The sequence below is a fragment of the Arvicanthis niloticus genome, chromosome 6 (genome assembly GCF_011762505.2).
Source record: "Arvicanthis niloticus isolate mArvNil1 chromosome 6, mArvNil1.pat.X, whole genome shotgun sequence".
Classification (NCBI taxonomy): domain Eukaryota; kingdom Metazoa; phylum Chordata; class Mammalia; order Rodentia; family Muridae; genus Arvicanthis; species Arvicanthis niloticus.
In genome coordinates this window covers 105776310-105796128 of record NC_047663.1, presented here as the reverse complement: position 1 = coordinate 105796128, position 19819 = coordinate 105776310, and the positions used below count along the sequence as shown (strand labels likewise).

At 47.9% G+C, this 19819-nt stretch overlaps 1 protein-coding gene across 10 annotated transcripts in view; it reads right to left on the bottom strand.

Moving 5' to 3' along the window:
- Positions 1–101: 101 nt before the first annotated feature.
- Pnpla7 (patatin like domain 7, lysophospholipase) overlaps positions 102–19819 on the bottom strand; it is an 83116-nt gene continuing 63398 nt past the window's right edge. For 4 of the 10 annotated variants that reach the window (XM_076937515.1, XM_034505288.2, XM_076937514.1 and 1 more), the window contains 14 exons: positions 16324–16387; positions 15438–15606; positions 14130–14312; positions 13292–13410; positions 6220–6376; positions 4055–4171; positions 3847–3916; positions 3228–3344; positions 2480–2628; positions 2025–2177; positions 1779–1889; positions 1563–1647; positions 661–764; positions 102–494 (listed from right to left, as the gene is read on the bottom strand). In XM_076937515.1, coding sequence (XP_076793630.1) covers positions 384–494; positions 661–764; positions 1563–1647; positions 1779–1889; positions 2025–2177; positions 2480–2628; positions 3228–3344; positions 3847–3916; positions 4055–4171; positions 6220–6376; positions 13292–13410; positions 14130–14312; positions 15438–15606; positions 16324–16387 — 1709 coding nt within the window. In that variant the 3' untranslated portion in view covers positions 102–383. Of the gene's footprint in view, positions 495–655; positions 765–1562; positions 1648–1778; positions 1890–2024; positions 2178–2479; positions 2629–3227; positions 3426–3846; positions 3917–4054; positions 4172–6219; positions 6377–13291; positions 13411–14129; positions 14313–15437; positions 15607–16323; positions 16388–19819 lie in introns of those variants that run through there. The other 6 variants (XM_034505287.2, XM_076937511.1, XM_076937512.1 and 3 more) reach the window with 4 other exon arrangements.

Sequence of the window (19819 nt, the reverse complement as noted above, 5' to 3'; positions counted from 1 at the left end):
AGGGTCCTGAAAGAACATGAGACCACCCTGCTGACCTTCTGGACTTCAAGTCTACCTAGCTCTTTGCCCGTGCAACCTTTACACCAGAGTAAAAACAGCAACACAATCAGACTGACGTTTATTAATATACCAATTCCACACTCCCATGCCTCACAGAGGCTTCAGCGCTCCTTAGTATTGCTGTGGGGAGACAAGGGGTGCCAGGGAAGAGAAGAGGCCCATGACTCCAATACAAAAGCCCATGCCCCTGGAAGAAACCAGATGGATATATCTCCCAGTTTGATCTTGTCAGACAATTGAAGTATCCACTAAGGAGTGGGTGCAGCCTCAGTCTAAGGGTGAGGCCCAGGTGCTGTACTGTATTAATCTGGTCAGGAAGGGCGTTACAGTCTTGGCCCCTGGTCATCTTGATTGGAGAGCCAAGGGAAGGAGTCCTGGGATTGTTCTGGGGAAGTCAAGCTGGGGGGCCCTTGTGACATCGAAGGCTCATACTCCTGAAAGCAAATCATACATGGTCAAGATATGTAAAGCGGGGGCTTGCCAGACCCCAGGCTGTATCATCTGGAGTGAGAGGTAGCTAGCCCAGAGTCAGGGACCAGGGTCAGGCCCTGTTTTGGGACCTCAGAATGGGCACAGGCAAGGCAGGGCCCAGTACCTCACCGAGTCAGAGTCCAGCTCAATCCCAGTGCTCTGGAAGTCGGCATATGTTTCCTTGGGGATGACTGGCAGCTCCTCCTCATATTCTGTCTGATAGTCAGACTCCTCTGGAGCAGAAGGAAGGGCTACATTGGTCCTTTCTCCAAGGACAGTGGCCATGCCTAGCAAAGCTAGAACTGAAGCAGAACACGGCCATCCCCAGCCCCACGGTAACAGTCTCCACAGCCAGCCAGCCAGCCAGGCCCAGGGCTGCCAGAGGAAGCTGTGCAGACCCAGCCACATCACATCTGCCTTTGTTCATCTCGCTCCACAATGTGTCCTGTGTGTTTTTCACAAAAACATGGAATAGGTTGGCCCTTCTTACCTACTCCCTAACCACGCACGGGGGTCTGGTCAGGGTTGTATAAGGAGATACCAGCACAAACTCATTTCAGTGCCTGGGGCTCTCACCCTGGGAAGACTCCAGGGCATCTTTCAAATTCTTTAAGATAGAGCATGCAACAGGGAATTCTTTCTGCAGAACATGCTGTTCTGTTCCAAGATGGGGGTGGGAATGGCAGTTGATGACCCCATTGCAGGCTGTAGATTAGAACCTTGGTTGTTGGACATGGCCCTCAGGCCTCCTCAAGCTCTGCCAGTAGGCTCCCCTTAAGGTCTGCAGTGTGGTGAGGATGCTGCATGGAGATGAGGGAGAAGCCCAAGTGGCCTAGGAGGCAGCCCCATGTTGTGGGAACTCTCAAGCTGGACAAATGGGCTCTGGGTCTTAACACAATGGAGAAGCAATACTGAGATTCTTGGCCAGTAGAGCTCAAAGTTGGTGACTTCCTCAAGGGCAAGAGTGAGGGTCTAGTGGAGTGGAGTCCAACCTCTTCTTTCCTGTCCCATTTTCTGGACATCTAACTCACCATCCACTGCAGCCACCTTGGCCGGCTCAATCCGTGACACAATCTCAGCAAGGTCCGTGAAGGAGGAATTGGGGCAAGTGAACACCTGGAGAAAGGCAGAAAGTGCAGCACATCACCTGTCTCAGGCTGCACACCTAAGGCAGGCAGCGTGGATGGATGCAGGGGATGCTGCTGGTGCAGAGAACTCTACCCTGCCCGACCCTCCTGCCATCTCACCCCACAGTCCTTCCTCTTGCTTGTCCCCTGCTGGTCCTGCAACATCTTCTCTAGGACACCACTCCGAACCCAGATGTCAAACACTGTCCGGCCATGTTGATACCCAACTTCCTGTGTACATAGGAGGCCCCATCAGGGACTTGAGGAAACCCCTCCTAGTACTCTTAGAAAAGAGGCTGGAGAGGTAACCACCATCAGAACAGACCCCCAGGTCCTCTCCTCTCGTAGCCAGCTGGTGATACTCACACAGATCTCATCAAATTTGCCGAAGTCCAGGGTGCGGTAACTGTCGATGGGAGGCCTCAGGTACTCACAATAGTCGCTGTTCTTTACCATCTCCAGCTGCCGGACGCAGCACACATAGGCCAGTCGTGTCTGAATCTCGGCCATGTTCAACACCTGCCAAGAATGCTTGAGCCTCCTACCCTGGCCTTCCCTCCTCATCCCTCTTGGCCCAGGAACATGATGGGCTTTGAGCCAGAGTCCCAAAGATGTGACCTTAGTGAGCCATGAAACCCCGTTTCAGCTCATCTTGTCCCACAGTTAGTCCCAGGGTTAGTCCTGGGAAGCAGTACAAACAAGTGACCTAGATCTGTTGGAGTCTGAACTTGGGAGATGCTTCCACATCCCTAGGGATAGCTCAAGGAGGATGAGAGGTAAGCTCCAGAGAGGCTATCTAGCCCATTTGGTATCAAATCTACCTTGACTTTTGTGGCCAAGGGGTTCCAGCGTTTCCAAAGCAGCCACCATCCAGACAAGGAATCACCATAGTTGGTGAGGTCCGTCTCATCCCGGCTACCAACATCAATGGCAATCACAACCTTTGCCCCCATGGATCTTGCCACATCCGCTACAGAGAAAAAGGTAGCCTGGTTACCACGGTATGGGGCAGCATTCCAAGAGAAATGGTAAAAAAAAACAGATGAGAGGGAGACCCTGTTTTTCTAAGTACCACGGGGGTTTTTGTTTCTGTTGGTGGCTCCACCTCTCTAGTATTCTTCCTGGGCCTATGGAGGCAGGAGATCAAATGTCTCAGCTTGTATGCACAGAACTATGTTGGAGCCCTTCTGAGCATGTAGCTAACAGGTGGTAGGTGTGGCCTCACTCACAGCACACTCGGCACCTGCAGGCTCTTAGTTTCCAACTGTGGGCACAGATGGAAATCAATTGCCCCTGGTTTGTCTCCTTGGCCTTTGTTCTGTTGCTGCTGTGCTAACAGGCAGAGCCATATGCTAGGAGCATGCTGTGCGCATGCGCATGCACGGGCACATGCGCATGTGTTCTCTAGCAGCTGATGCCAACCTGACATTTTCTCTTGGCATACTCTAAGGAAAACGTGTACCACTCCAGCCTTCCTGGTGTGGAGGCGGTTGTGGCAGACAGCCACAGGGCAGAATGACCAAAGAACTGTGTACCAGCATCAGGGCACTCCCGCGTCCTCTGCAGTACCTGGGAGGTTGTTGATATAACCACCATCCATCAGCAGGTGTCCATCCTTGGGGTCGCAGAGTGGGGGCATGTAGCCTGACAAGGACATGCTTGCACGGACATACCTCCACAGAGAGCCTGGAGCAGCAAAGAGATCTGGTGGAAAAGAGGCCAGCCAGGAAGGAGCCTTTTTCTGCCCTTTGTGGTCCTTGTCCTGCACTGGAGAATCAGAGCCTTAGCTCTGTCGGTCTGAAAGCCTATAGGTCCAACCTCCAGGGAGAACACTAAGCCTGACAGACCACCACCAGACCCCTTAGCCCCAAAGGGCTTTGCCTCAAAGCAGATGGCATTGAAGAAATCCTCTGTGGTCCCCAGAAATCTGGCTTTGCCCAGTTGAAGACCCCTATGCCTGAGTACAACCCTCCTTCTGCTCCTTTCCCAGAGCCCCTTACCTACTGGACATCCTTGTTTTTGACTGCCCTAATTTTCCGAGTGCTCCTGTGACAGAGACATCCTATGCCTACCTCAGCTGAATGTGCCTGTGACTCTTGCTTGCTTTGTAAGACCCTCAGTGCCTTCACCAATCTCTTGGAACTACTGAGCTGACCCTATGGTGCTTTGGGTCGGAGAAGACTCTCACCATCTGTGTGAACCCGCATAGCAGAGGCTGTGATGTCGGTGGTGATGGCAAAGTAGGGGAGCCACAGGTCCTGTGAGGAGAACAGGGGTCACAAGACACCTCCTTTCACTGTTCCCTGTCCATCTAGAGACGAGTGAACATGGAGAAAGCAAGACGGTACCTAGGCCACTGAGCAGCCAGTGCAAGCCAGGTATGCTAAGGGACACACCTCAATCTGCCGGTCTTTGAAGATGTTGCTGATGCTGCTATTGAAGCCAGTGCCAGAGAACATAGATGTGATTGGGTAGGTCAGGTCCAGTATAGTCTTCACCATTGATGTCATATCCTAGAGACATGGGAGACCTTCACTGGAGAAACCACACTCTGGCCTGTGGGACCCTGCTAAAGCAGGATACAGGCACAGCACATGCTTTCTGCCTCAGAACACAGGGAGCCAAAAGAATCCACAGGTCCAACTGCCTAAAACTTCAGGAGAGCACTCCCTGCGGGGCAGAGCCTTAGTGTAGACAAAAAGGGCAGCAGAGTTCCCAGGGCTTTGAAGCCGAGATGCAGGCTCGCATAGTTCCATGCCTCATGGAACTCTCACCCAGCCAGACCTTGAGACCCCTGGGGGCTCCAGCAGACCCTTGTGCTACTGTACATCATGGGGAGCATGAGGCCGGATAGAGTCACCAGCTCTGGGAAGGCTCCACAGCTCAGAAGCTCTGAGAGGATGCTTCCATACGACAAGTGGGTGACAATGATCACAGGAATAAGAGTTTGAGATGGCCTGCGCTGTCCGGGAAGCTGCTGGACATATGACTCCCAATGTCATCTACCTCATGTAGATGTACCTCAATGTCATGTACCAGCATGGCTGGCTGGTACACATGTCCATAGCTCATCTCAGGTATGTCCAGTAGTAGCCTCCTACAGCGTGGCTACCTTGGCAAGGTACAGCAGCTTAGTTCACCCTCAGGATGGTGGGAGAACCAGCCCAAAGCACCCCGACTCTTCACAGTGCTACAGCAGATGAGCACAGGGAGGGAAGGGAGAACATTCTCACAGGTCCTGGGTTTGGCTTCCCAGCCTAGAACTACATCTAAGCTGTTCCATACCAACTGAACATATTTTCCTGTGGTCACTGATCTTAGAGGCCACTACCAGTGACTGCTGGCATGTCACTAAGAACAGGATGCGTCACCAGGCTCTCTTTTTATTTTTGATGGCCACTCATTCCATGGAAGAAATATTTCTGGACAGAGTCTGGACAGAGAGGCTTTGTCTTTCCCTTCGTCAATGCAGCAAATAGCTCATTCCTCAGCTTCTGCATGAAGGTTGACCAACTTTCTTTTCTTTGAAAAAGGAGAGCAGAAAATCTTTTCATCCCACGCATGCATTCAGCAGGGTTCCATTTGTTCCACAGAAGCAGCCCAGCCTCATTGAGAAGGCCGTGAGTGGCCTGCTGTCAGCACAGAGCTAAAGGAACCTGTTCTGTTTCCTTTGGCTCTGTTTGATGTTTCGATTCTGACTCTGGTGTCCATCTATGACAAGGCTGGACTAACAGGAGAGAGTTCCATTTCCATGCAGCCTGGAGCCCACACTCAGCCCCTTCCTGGTCTGACTTACACCAAGGCCATACTTCCTTCTCTTAAATCTTCTAGGGCTAGGGACCAGGCAATAAGGAATGCCCCTGAAGCATGCTGGAATAATCCATACTAACCAACTTGAAGCTGGACACCCCATCTTGCCTTTGCCTCAGAAGCCTAAGGTATGGTTGGGGAGGGAGAGGACATTGGAGTTGGGGGAGGGGCAGAATGTGACCAAAATATATTATATATTCTCAAAGAACTAATAAAAAGGTAAAAAAGACAGGAAGTTGGAAAGGATATGTTGGGAGATTATGGTGTTAGAGAGGGTAAGTGGGAGGTAGATATGGTCCTATTTTATCATATATGCATACAAAATTCTCAAGAATAAAAATAAAATTTTAAAGAGAAATCTGAGGCCTATACTGACTGGTTCCTGATCTTAAGTGATTCTCATTTTCCTGCCTGTCTTCCTGCCCACGGTAGGTCCTGATGTACCTTGTTTTCAGAGACGATAGGAATCACTGGCTCCCTGTTCAGTGACATGGCCCTCCATGTTGTCACTAGGTAAACCTCTATCAGTTAAGACTAGAGCACAAGCCAGACCAGCTCCCATTACCTGACTTAGGGTCACACCCCCCACCTTCCTCAGGTCACCTCCTGCCACCTACTTCTGGCTATCTCCCACCATTTGCCTAATCTTTTACTGCTTTATGCTCTCCCTTTCCCACACAGGCCATACTCTGACCTCCATGCTTGCTCCTAGAAAGTAGAGCCTTCCTGTGGGAGGAGGCTACCTGCTTACCTCTGCCCACTGCTTGGCCCGGATCCGTATCTGGCTGTAGCTCCGCTCCTCAGCAAACAGAGCACCCATGAAAGCCCCAATGGATGTCCCTCCGATTATGTCCACGGGGATGCCACACTCTGCTAGTGCCCTGAGGATACCTACCTGGGCACACCCTCTTCACCAATAAGAACAGAGAAAGAAAATGAGCACTAGCCAGGCCACCCCTTGAGCTCTATGCCCCATGAAGGCCTGAGGCAGCTGCCCATAATCTGACCACTCTCCCCTCCTCAGAACCCAGAGTTGGCAAAGAGATGAAAGACTGAGCGAGAAATTTGGATATAATTTAGAATCCCTCTCTCTGGAGGTGTCCAGGTGACTGTAGGGCTTTACTAACGAGAGTCAGGGTGGCTTTTTCTATGCACTGCCGATTCCACCAGAGCACCAGAGTCTGGGAAACTGAACAGGCTTTTTTAGCTTACTGTGGTTAGAAAAAGTGGGAATGAGAAAACCTAGAAAAAACAAGTCCACACGGGTGCTGGGAATTGAACCAGGGTCCTCTGGAAGAGCAGCCAGTGCTTTTGACCATTGAGTCTTCTCCATAGCCCCCAGCCTGGTTTACATAGTAAGTTCCAGGAACAGAGAGACCCTGTTTCCTTAAAACAAACAAACAAACAACAACAACAACAACAACAAAAACAGATCAAACCACACAAAACCTATTGTTGAGAACTGGGAATAGTGGCTCATGCCTTTAATCCTAGTACTTGGGAGGCAGAAGCAGGTGGATCTCTGTGAGCTGAAAGCCAGCTTGGTCTACAAAGAGAGTACCAGGCCAGCCAGGGTTAAATACTGAGACCCTTTCTAAAAAAAAAAAAAAGAAAGAAAGAAAGAAAGAAAGAAAGAAAGAAAGAAAGAAAGAAAGAAAGGAAGAAAGGAAGAGAAGAAAAGAAAAGCTAGGCAGTGGTGGAGCACACCTTTAATCCCAGCACTTGGGAGGCAGAGGCAGGTGGATTTCTGAGTTTGAGGCCAGCCTGGTCTACAGAGTGAGTTCCAGGACTACACAGAGAAACCCTGCCTTGAAAAACAAACAAACAAAAAAAAAAAAAAACAAAACAAAAAAAAAACAAAAAACAAAAAGAAAAGAAGAAAAGAAAAAAAAAAACAATTCAAACTCCAAATAAATATATAACAAAAAACAAGAGTTGAAGAAATTAAGGCAAGATTGGTAACCGACACAGAATGGGAAACGATACACAGATCAGGTAGATACTATAGACATGAAATGCATAACTGCAACGCAGAAACCAACAAACGAGTGACACAGAGCAGACACAGCTGAAGAGAGGTAAGGCATAACTCTATTGAACCAGCATAACATGGATTTTGCTGTCCTGAAATCACAGAAGCTGTGACATCCTACCTGACACTCTAACACATGGGGCCTCCCACAGCTTACTTTTTCCTTGGCTGTCCTTTCAAAGCCCACACTTTTGCTTTGTTGACACTTTCTAATGTCTGCTTAGATGGTGGGTCTTTAATGTCTGTTCTTGTCTAATTTCTAAGACACTGTAGCCTGTGTTGGCCTCAAATTCACCATCCTCCTCCTCCTCAAAGTAGAGAATTTACTAAATAAACAGTAAACTCACAAGCTGCCTCGGGTTCATTGGCAGCAATTTATCAAGTAGTCCTGATTTCCCTTGATAGCTGTCTGTCCCATGCTCTTTCATACCAGTATTATTAATTAACTCTCATATCACACATTGAATGTGCATGTCTGTGTGTGTGTGTGTTTGTCTGTGTGTATCTGTATGTGTGTGTCTATGTATGTGTATGTCTCTGAAGGTGTGTGTGTGTGTATGTGTGTGCACCTGTGTGTATCTGTATATGTGTGTGCGCGCCTGTGTGTGTCTTGTGTATGTGTGTGTGTCTGTGTGTCTGTGTATGTGTGTGTGCCTATGGGTATCTGTGTTTGTGCCTGTGTATGTGTCTATGTGTCTGTATGTGTGTGTCTGTCTATGTGTGTCTATGTGTATCTGTGTGTGTGTCTCTGTATGTGTGTGTGTCTCTGCCTGTGTGTGCTTGTGTGCACCTGTGTGTGTGTCTATGTATGTGTCTATATATGTGTCTGTATGTATGTATATGTGTGTGCACCTGTATGTCTGTATGTGTGTGTCTGTATATGTATCTGTGTATGTGTGTGTCTGTGCATGTGTGTGTCTGTGTATGTGTGTATCTGTGTATGTGTGTGTCTGTGCATGTGTGTGTCTGTGTATGTGTGTATCTGTGTATGTGTGTATCTGTGTATGTGTGTATCTGTGTATGTGTGTATCTGTGTATGTGTGTGTCTGTGCATGTGTGTGTCTGTGTATGTGTGTATCTGTGTATGTGTGTGTCTGTGCATGTGTGTGTCTGTGTATGTGTGTATCTGTGTATGTGTGTATCTGTGTATGTGTGTATCTGTGTATGTGTGTATCTGTGTATGTGTGTATCTGTGTATGTGTGTGTCTGTGCATGTGTGTGTCTGTGTATGTGTGTATCTGTGTATGTGTGTGTCTGTGCATGTGTGTGTCTGTGTATGTGTGTATCTGTGTATGTGTGTATCTGTGTATGTGTGTGTCTGTGCATGTGTGTGTCTGTGTATGTATCTGTGTATGTGTGTGTCTGTGCACGTGTGTGTCTGTGTGTGTGTATGTGCGTATGTGTGTGTGCCTATGGGTACCTGTGTTTGTGCCTGTGTATGTGTCTATTTGTGTCTGTCTATGTGTGTCTGTGTATGTATGTGTGTGTGTCTCTGTATGTGAGTGCATCTCTGCCTGTGTGTGCCTGTATGTACCTGTGTGGGTGTCTGTGTGTGTGTGTGTCTGTATATGTGTCTGTGTGTCTGTTATGTATGTGTATGTATTTATGTATGTGTGTCTCTGTATATGTATGTATGTGTGTGTGTGTCTGTATATGTGTCTGTGTGGCTGTGTATGTATGTGTTTATGCATGTGTGTGTGTCTCTGTGTATGTATGTGTGTGTATGTGTGTCTGTGTGTGCCTGTGTGTGTATCTGTGTATGTGTATGTATGTCTGTGTATGTGTGTGTGCCTGTGTGTGTGTGTATGTGTGCCTGTGTGTATGTCTGTGTATCTGTATGTGCCTGTGTGTGTGTCTGTGTATGTATGTGCTGTGTATACATGCATGTGTGTCTGTGTATGCGTGTGTGTGATTCTGTGTATCTTTGTGTGTATGTGTGTGTACCTGTGTATGTGTCTGTATATGTCTGTGTGTGTGTGTGTGTCTGTGTCTATGTGTGTATCTGTGTATGTGCGCCTATGTGTGTATTTGTGTGTGCCTGTGTGCCTATGTCTGTGTCTCTGTGTATATGTGTGTCTGTCTGTGTGTATATGTGTATCTGTATATGTTTGTGTGCCTGTATATGTTTATATGTCTCTCTGTGTGTGTGTATTACAAAAGGATTAAAAAGAGCTTACTGGGAGTAGAGTCAATATAGATACAAAAGATCACTGCAGATGGCTAGTAGTAAGGTATTAATTAGCTACATAGTTACTGAGCTGCTGGGGACCTGGAGAGCAGCAGCTCAGAGGGGAGCAGAGCCTAGGCTGCTTGGCAAACTCTGTGGTAAAAGACCCTGTCTCAAAAAGCAAGGTAGATGGTACCTGATACCTGAGAAATGACACCAGAGGTTGTCCACTGCCACAACAGACACACACACACGCACAGAGAGAGACAGAGTGTGTGTGTGTGTGTGTGTGTGTGAGTGAGAGAGAGAGAGAGAGAGAGGAGAGAGAGAAACAGAGGCAGAGACACAGAGAGGCAGAGATACAGAGATGCAGACAGATAGAGACAGAGAATGAATGATGTAAAAATTAGTGCCTTCATTCAAAGCTGCCACTGAAAGAGAACCAAAGACTGAGGGACAACACTGGCATAAATGCACCTGGAAAGACTTTCAGGAAGAATAAAAAAAAAAAAAAAAAAAAAAAAGACTTTCTCAACCCAAGAAAAAGAGACAATGTATTCAAAATGCGCAAAGACTTAAAGTGGATACCTCGCAACAAGGACAATGAAAGGCGGGAACAGCCCAAGAGCAGCAGCAAGTTTGATATCACCAGCTCTCAGAGAGCTACAAATCTGAGTCAATGGACCACTGCTGCACACACACCAACCACAGTGGCTTCAACCTAAAGTCTGACAACATCCAGGGTGAACTAGAAGAGGAAAATGGAACTCTCACACGTGGCTGGTGAGGTGTAAACAGTAAACTACCCCATGATCAGGTAATTCCACTCCTATATTTATCCAAGACGAAAGAAAAACATACATCCACTAAAAGAAAAAAATATAATTATAATTTTGTTCCTTATAACTGGAACCAGTGCCGGGTGGTTGTGGCACACGCCTTTAATCCTAGCACTTGGGAGACAGAGGCAGGTGGATTTCTGAGTTCGAGGCCAGCCTGGGCTACAGAGTGAGTTCCAGGACAGCCCGGACTATACAGAGAAACCCTGTCTCGAAAAAACAAAAAAAACAAAACAAACAAACAAACAAACAAAAAACTGGAACCAGAAAACCCAAACATCTAAATAGAAGGGAGGCTGTCAGAATCCGATGATGAGGGATTCTCATGACAGACCTCACCTAGAACGCTAGAACACAAACGTTAGTCATCATGCTGAGTGGACAGACCCAGACACATGAGCACATAGGGGAAATCCTGAGTGAGCAAACAAAGCGATGAACAAAGGGCGCTGCTAGCAGCCTCAGTGCGCATCGCATTAGTGAATGAGCGGATGCCATGGGAGGAAAAGGCTGTCCCCACTTTGGAACCTGATGGTGACATTTGTGACACCAGCACTTGTGAGGCTGCCGCAGGAGAGTCTCAAGCTCCAGGGCAGCTTGGGTCAGGTAAAGAGAATCTGTCTCAAACAAAACAAAATAAACAAAAATAAAACTGAAAGTGTTAAAATATTTTAGTAGAAAAATAATAATTGAAAGATACAATTGAAAAAATCTCTAAGAAAACTGAACAGAAACAGAGTTTTAAAAGCCACGAGAAGCACAGGCTGGTCTTAGGGTGCCACTATTAAGCCCTGGGAAGAGAGAACAGAGAAAAGCAAAGATCTTTTTAAAAAATGAAACACTTAGGACTAGAGGGACGGTTCAGTGGCTAAGAGCACACTGAACCTCCAGAGGGTCTGGGTTCCATCCCCAGCACCTGCATGTCAGCCCACAAATGTCTGACTACAGTTCTAGAGGATCCACACCCTCTCTGGGCCTCTGCAGACAATAGACATTCATGAACTGCACATGCAGATAAAATATCTACATACATAAAATAAAATAATTAAAACTGAAACATTTCCTAGAGTTTCAACCACATCAATTTCCAAATGTGACAGGCCTTGGGGGACTCCAGACAGGTGAGACCAGCAGCAGCACTGAGAAACCATTACATCCTTTCAGAACAACAAGATGAAAAGAACCCCTGTAAGGCCCAGAAAGGAAAGTCAAAGCGGTGAATAAACAGTATCAGCAATCTCCACAATGCCCAAGCTACACGCACAGTACAACTCTGACAAAATTTCTCAGACATTATTTTCATCTTGAATTCTGTGCCTCACTCAGGTCTGAGAGCAGAGGGAAGGTCTGTGGACAGGCCTAGTGCTAACACTGTCACCCCCCAACAGCCTCTCCAGGAGATTGTACAAAGATGAAGACAGGGGATGTAGAAAATGGCGCTAAACCAGGTTAAAAAAAAAAAAAAAACAATGGCATTTGTTAGGATGGTGCCAAAGGAAAATCTCAGGCCCAATGGTCAGCTGGAAATACATCAGTAAAGATGAGGGGCTGGTGGGCTGGACGGTGCACAACTCTAAAAATCTCAAATGGAGACTTTGGACGAAGAGGATATGAATGTTCCGGTGGTGTTTGTCAATACACTGATATCACTGGAAATGGAGCTGAAGCAAACACAGCAATCAGAAATTCCTAGGAGGGAAACGGTGTCAGAGCTATGCTCTCACAATGCCACACAGTGCCAGTGCTGGGACCACATGAGGATAATGAGAACAAGAGACGGATGGGGCAGAGCCACAGGCCATGAGTGTGCACAGAGAGCAGCACGCGTCCGCTGAATGCGGTTACTTCCGGGCAGTCTGTAGACTTGGCTGGGGGTGGGGTGGGGGGAAGGGCAGGCAGAGGACTGCTTCTTGTACCTCACAGAACTACATGGCTGTTAAGTATACTTTGAGCAAAGTGAAGAATTCATCAACCTGCAAACCAGGACCAGGTCTAGACCTAACTGTTCTAAGCTTCTACTGTCTAGAGACACAGGAAGGACCAAGGCCTCTCCCTACCTGGCAGTGCACCCTGGGATCTCAAGATACAGTGGTGTTGCTTCACTACCAGATTGAGCAGAGCCATGATTCAGCTCCCAGAGGACAGCTCCAGAGCACCCCCTTCCTGGGAAATGTGCAGTCTGATGCTGCCCTTCACACATATCTGGTTCACCACTTCATCTTTCCTGTGATTCCCCTGGGCCTCCACTTCTTTCAGCTCAGAAGGATCAGATGACAACTCAGGGCAGGAATTACATGGGCTAAAAGTCCTTTAAAGAACCCAGAGCCCAAAGAACTAAGAAAGACTATTTCTCTAGTTCATGAGCACATCAGGTCATTCCTCCACAAAGAGTATATTCAAGTAGGAAAAACTTCATGGAGAGACCAATGGGGAACCAGCAGAGGACAGGAACAGACAATATTCAAAGAGAATATTGTCTCTTTATTCTTGTCATGGCTAACCAAACAAATGCTTCTAAGCATAGGTACTCAGACAATACACACATTTTCTACCAAACTGGTATCAGTGAAATCCAGAACATCTGGGCTATAAACATTCAAGTACCCAGATACTTAGGCATGCATACCACACCCTTGTCGTCCATGTGGACTCTTTCCCAAGGATACTAAAGTAGTCCAAGGGCCTCTTCATCTATGGTACCACACTACCATCTTCCTCATGCTCAGGGTAAAGCTGGTGGGAATAACTGTCACCCCCACACACAGCACACAGTTGGAGCACTCACCTGGCTCCACCCCCTCCAAGCACCAAGGCAATGGCATTGCCTGTCAGCATCCGTGCCAGGCGGGAGAAGTCAGAATGACGGTCTGGTGGTCGTTGGAAAACACGTGTGTACATCTCAACCTGAGATGAGCCAAAGACAGAGGTTTATGCATTTCTTCAGCTAAAACTCTGCATGTCCTGATTTGCCTCAGCTCCTGTCCTTTCCAGAACACAGCCCTATTGGCACCAAAGGGCCTGAAAGGGTCCAAGCTCACCCAGGGGTGCTGGCAGAGGAAAGACAGACCTGGAGGCAGCTTCTAGACTACCTAGGACCACAGAGCCCTATGGGATGTCCCGCGGGAGTCTCTCCACTGGCCCTGGATGCAGCTAACAGGGTGCTGTCCATTGAGCTGTGGGGGTAGAATGGGCTACAGCATGTGGGCACCACCAAGTTTTCACAGTGGGCCCAAAGAACTGAAGCTGACCCAAGGAAGAGGTGTCTTAGGATTGTGTCTGCTTCTGTCCTGAAGGGACAGCATAGGGACCTGACCATGAGATCTCTTTGAGGCTTCAGCTAAATGTGAGGCTTTCAGCCTTGGACCCTGAAACTAAGTCAAGCACAGATTCCTGGACTTCCTAGGTCTTGATGTCCTCTGTGTCTGTGCCACCACCATGTTGTGCCTTTCTTCATCTGCAAGGTAGCCCAAGAGTTAAGGTCACAGTCAGAGCTCAGAAGCAGAAGAGGCAAGCCCAACCAGAACCCACATGACCGATGCTGCAAAAGCGGGGAGGAAGACAGTTCTAAGTATGTACTTAGAGGCCAGAGATGATGTAGTCAGGGCCAGCCCACCAGGCCTCACCAGCTTGGGCAAGCTCCTCTTAGAGAAGACACGGCGTGGGCAGCAAAGGTGCAAATGGCGAGAACACCAGCTTCGCATGTTGAGCCACTCCACTGTGCGGGAAGGCGCTGGACCCTCCTCTTTGTGCAGCAAGATAAGTTGCTTCTGGGCACGCACAGCTGTGCTCTCCAACATCTGCTCCAGCTGGGGGACAGTAGGGCCTGGTCAGCAAATCCAGGCAAGCCTGAGCACTGAGCATCGTACAGAACCAAGCTGTCCCCAAGTTCTACACTTAACACTACCCTGATGGCTGGCCGAGAGAGACAGTGTTTGATGGGTCTAGTTAGTAGCTGGGCTATAAAGATGACTCATCTTGGGGTTACTAATACCCTGACCACATGGTCCACTCAACTGTGAATGCTGGTGGCCAACACGGCTGTGAGGGTGCTCGGGTACGAGACAGGAGTGCGTCCTGTGTCTCAAACACCACTTTACAAATGTGTGTATGACCTTCAAAAATGACACACACCTTTGGGGAACTGCTCCTCTACAGTGAGGGCACACAGTGCGGACACATGTCAGAAGGGGTGAATTTAGCTGCTCCAGGATGAGACAGGCAGAGGAGATGCCTGAAGTGAGAGCTGAGCTACATACAGGTAGACAAGAGAGAACAATAATCATAATGAAATCTTATGGCTTCTCAGAGTTTTCGTTTCTGGGAAAGACATGGAGCTTTTCAGCATACCTGCAGCCATCCACAAAGGAAAACTATAAATATAAGCAGCTCAGCAATGTGGCAGCATCTAGTAAGAACAAACATGCTCTTTGGGGTCAACAACTTGAAAGCCTCTGAAGACAACTTGCACTTGGTTCGTTACTCTGAAGTAACCAACAGAGACTGCATAAACACATGGTGGAGTGCTCACAGATGGAAAAACAAACAGCTGTCAAAATGGACCAAATGGTGGAGTCTCTCTCAAAATCCTAGCTATTGATGGAAAAGTAGATTTCATGCTGGGTAGAGGTGGTGCACACCTTTAATCCCAGCGCTTGGGTGGCAGAGGCAGATGGATCTCAAAGGCCAGCCTGGTCTATATAGTGACTTCCAGGACAGCCAGGGATACTGAGTGAAACCCTGTCCCAAAACACCAAAAAGTAAATTTCAGAATGATATAAAATAGGGCTCTGTTTCTCTATAGTCTCTAGGAGTGAATACAGCAAAGGCATCCAGAGAGTGGGTGGTAGATATGTGGGTCCTCTTCTGAGTAACATTTCAACCAAGGGAAGATAAGTGGGGTTCTGGGGATGGAAGTCCCTCGGAGCACTCACCTCACCTACTGCTGGCTCTTGCTCACCCAGGCCCACAATGAGGATGCAGTCAGCTTGACGGATGCAGCGCTGGGTCCAGGGTGTGAGTGTGCTGTCTGCTTGATACAGCACAATCCGGTGAATGTCCTCCTGCTGCCCCAGCCAACTGGACAGCCGGTACTCATGGATGCTGCAAGACACAGGGCAGCACCTCACCTTCTTAAAATAATTTAAAAAATTTTTAAAATTATTTATGTGAGTGCACTATCTGCATATACACCTGCATGCCAGAAGAGGGCAACAAATTCCTTTATAGGTGTCATGAGTCATCATGTGGCTGCTGGGAATTGAACTCAGGACCTCTGGAAGAGTAGCCAGTGCTCTTAACCACTGAGCCATTTCACCAAACCCTAAATTAAAAAAAAATTTTTTTACACTATCTCACTATATGGCATTGGCTGCCCTGGAACTCACTCTGTAGGCTAGGCTAGCCTTGAACTTACAGAGACTGGCCTGCCTCTGCCTCCTGACTACTGGCCTCTTACCTTCTATGGAGTCTCCTAAGGCCTCATCTTCATTAGCATCCCTCCCACAGAGCAGCAGAAGAGGCTTGGAACAGGGCAGTTGAACAGAGGCTGTGGCCAGGTCTAGAGGTTGGGGCTTAAGAGACAGTGAGATGCAGAGCTGTCTATATGTTAAAGAAGGGCCTCTGTGGTCTCCTTGGCTCTAATGATACCCAAAGGCATACATAGAGTAGAGAGTATAGCTGGACAAGGAACACGCTGTTATGTGCAGACAGCAAGGCACATGATAATGAGGTCCATCTTAGGACCATGCCAGGACAGCTAAGAAAGAAGTTCAGGTTGATAAATGTTTCCACGTGAGACCACAGGGGGCAGGGGCGCACCTGTCTAGAGCAGCAGCACCAAGGCGTTGTTTGATGTTGTCACTGGTCAGCAGCAGAACAGGACCTGAAAACAACCATCCATTTCATAAGTCTGTCCCAGCAGCCACCTCTTAGGAAAAGCCAGGGATCAGTGTTTGCACCTTGTCCTAGGATTAGCTCCCTGGGAGGGACTGCTGGCAGTGGCATGAGCTTTTAGGCTGCCTCTCCAAACCCGGGTCTCCTGTTGATACATAAGCCAAGTCCTTGCAATCCTACCTGCAATCAGGTATGTGGACACATGATGGTGGTACGGACAGCATGCAACAGTAAAGCTTGAAATCCTGTAACTGCCCAAAGCCACATCTGAAGTGGCCTGGATCTAAATCTAGTTCATTCACAAGCAGATGACAAACATTTACATCCACGGTTCTCAAATTAGCCAAGGAAAGGTCACATGAGGCTCAGAAGCAATGCGGAGTGGAGAGCAGTGGGCACCTTAGGAAACTGCCTCACATGGCCATAGGTGGAAAGGGGTCTAGCCATGGGAAAGCCAAAAATAATAAACAAGGAGAAATAAATCATTCTTAACAAGCCAATCATGAGGACCCAGCCTCTAATCCCAGCACTTGGAAAACAGAGGCAGGTGGATTTTTGTAAATTCGAGACTAGCTTGGTCTACATGCTTCCAAATCTGCTAGGCTAGAGTTGCATAGTCAGACATTGTCTCAAAAAACAAACAACAAAAATCATTCTAAACAAGCTCTTCGGCCTGGCGGTGGTGGCGCACGCCTTTAATCCCAGCACTTGGGAGGCAGAGGCAGGCGGATTTCTGAGTTCGAGGCCAGCCTGGTCTACAGAGTGAGTTCCAGGACAGCCAGGGCTACACAGAGAAACCCTGTCTCAAAAAAACAAAAAACAACAACAAAAACAAACAAACAAACAAACAAACAAAAAAACAAGCTCTTCCAAGAGTGTACAATTAAGAGATAATTTGTAAGAGTCCGCCCTTCCTCTAAACAGGGTCTCAAACTGGCCTTGAACTCCTAAGTTCAAGCAATTGAGCCAGCTCTGCATTTTAAGAAGCTGGAAGTACAAGCAAACTCCACCGCATCTGGCAACAGTATCGAATTTTAATTAGCAGCTGTTTCTTAGCAGCCGCAGGATCTTTACAGTGGCCACTGGAATGTGGCCTTCACAACTCCAAGTTAAACTGTACAAATGTAGCCAGCCATGGTGGTACCTGCTTGCAAAGGAAGGTGAATCTCTGGGAGTTCCAGGCCAGCTAGAGATACAAAGTGAGGCCCTGTGGTGGCACATGTCTTTAATTCTAGCACTAGGAAGGTAGAGGCAAGCAGATCTCTGAGTTTGAAGATAGCCAGGTCTACAAGGTGAGTTTCTGGACAGCCAGGCTTCACAGAGAAACCCTGTCTTGAGGTTGAAGGGGGAGTAGAAAATTTGTAAGCAGGCAAATCTGTCCCACTACAGAGGTGAAGAGCAAAGGACAGCGGGTCCATATGCACCTTGAGGCCACTGCTTCAACCTGGACAGTGGCAAGAGATGAGGCCACACATTTTTTCTATCCATCCCTGTTAAGAAGCCATCCTGCATAGGCTAAATGGAATCTTGCTACACAAAACATGTAAGTGTGGGCTGAAGGGATGGCTCAGTGGTTAATAGTAATGGTTGTTCTTCCAGAGGTCCTAAGTTCAATTCCCAGTAACTACATGGTGGCTCACGACCATCTATACTGGGATCTGGTGGATCTGGTGCCCACTTCTGGCATGCAGGTGTACATGCAGATAGAGCATTCATACACTAAATAAATAAATAAATAAATAAATAAATAAATAAATATTAAAAATGAAAGCAAAATAACACATACACAGAGAGAGAGAGAGAGAGAGACAGAGAGAGAGACAGAGACAGAGACAGAGACAGAGACAGAGACAGAGAGACAGAGAACAAACACATGAAAACAAAAACCAAACCAAGGAGATGCTGGCCTGACCCCGGCCGGGTCCACCTACCCTTGGGTGTGTCTGCTAAGTTCCCCTGCTACATTTGGGACTATAAGAAGAAGTACAGAGCTCCCTAGAGATCATAGTCTAGGCTCTCACAGCCAAAGCCTCCAGTTCTTGCCATCAAGGCCATGGTGACCCTGTCTGTCTGCCAAAGGCTCTGGTTCTATGTAGGGAGGCAGGATGCCTCCTCCTACAGAGCACAAGGCAAGTCTAGGTGAGTGCAGCCTCTGGACTCATTGGAACCAGGTATTCCAAAAGTCAGGAGGCTCACCAGTGCTACCTGTCTCCACTCTATGGTGTATAACCTAAAGGCAGCATCCAGTCAGGTTGCCATCCCACGTCCCTGCTGGCTTGGACAGCACTGTCACCTGGCTCCAGAGAAGCTTGAGGACAAGAGAACAACACCTTCCATGAAAACAAAAAACTTCTCAGTTTCTTCTGTGGATTTTTCACAAGCAGAACACCCTTGGAAATGAAAAGAGCCTACCAAAGGCAGTTACCTGACTCAGGACAAAAGTGGCCCAATGTGGTTTCTCAAATGAGGTTTTGACTCAACTGCCAAGACAGTTTCCCAGGTGGTCTTGGGCTACTACCCACTTCTCCCTTCCTTTCTTACTTGAACTTACTTCTCAAGAACCTCCACAGGACATGCTGATTCCCGAGATTAGTGGGTGGAGGCGAGGGGAGGTCAAGAGAGCTGGGTTCAGCCCTAGCTCTTAGACACAGGATGTTCTCCAACATCTTGACCTTGACCCAGCTGGTCCTGTCCCAGGAGTATAATAGCCAAGGCAGGCTGTTTTCTGGGTTCCTGAGCCCTCTGGATCAGTGCACGTCTTGTTCCTTGCTGCCCACTCCAGAAAACTTGCTTTGGTGTTACATAGCATTGTTCTTCTAGATAAAACTGTCCATTTAGAGGAGACACCCATTAAGACACAGGATATTAGCCAGGTGTGGTGGAACACACCTTTAATCCTAGCACTTGGGAAGCAGAGGCAGGTGGATCTCTGTGAGTTCAAGGCCATCCTGATCTATAAAGGGAGTCCTGGAGAGCCAGGGTTTTATTACACAGACGAAACCCTGTCTAGAAAAACCATTATGGAAAAAAAAGGGCAGAATATTAAAAGGTGAAACAACAGGAAGTTACAAGGAAAGAGGAAGTTTCCATCTTGTATTTTTGGAAGCTAGTTAAACTAAGGAAGTAAACAACTCACACAGTTCTAGGAAGTCATCGACACTAACCAGACTTACTAGTTTCTTCCCTTCCTAAGTGTACACATTCAGCAAGGACTGCAAGGACTGCAAGGACTCTCGTGGCTCGGGAGAGGCAGATCAGCCAAGCCGACCGACAGGTTACGCCCTATTGCTCGCTCTAGGTTTTCAGCTGTTGTGGCTGTCACCCATGCTGGGGTGGGTCTTGGTGATGCAGCCATCTCTGAATGACTTCTGCACCTGTCTGATGCAGCCATCTCTGAGTCACTTCTGCACCTGTCTGATGC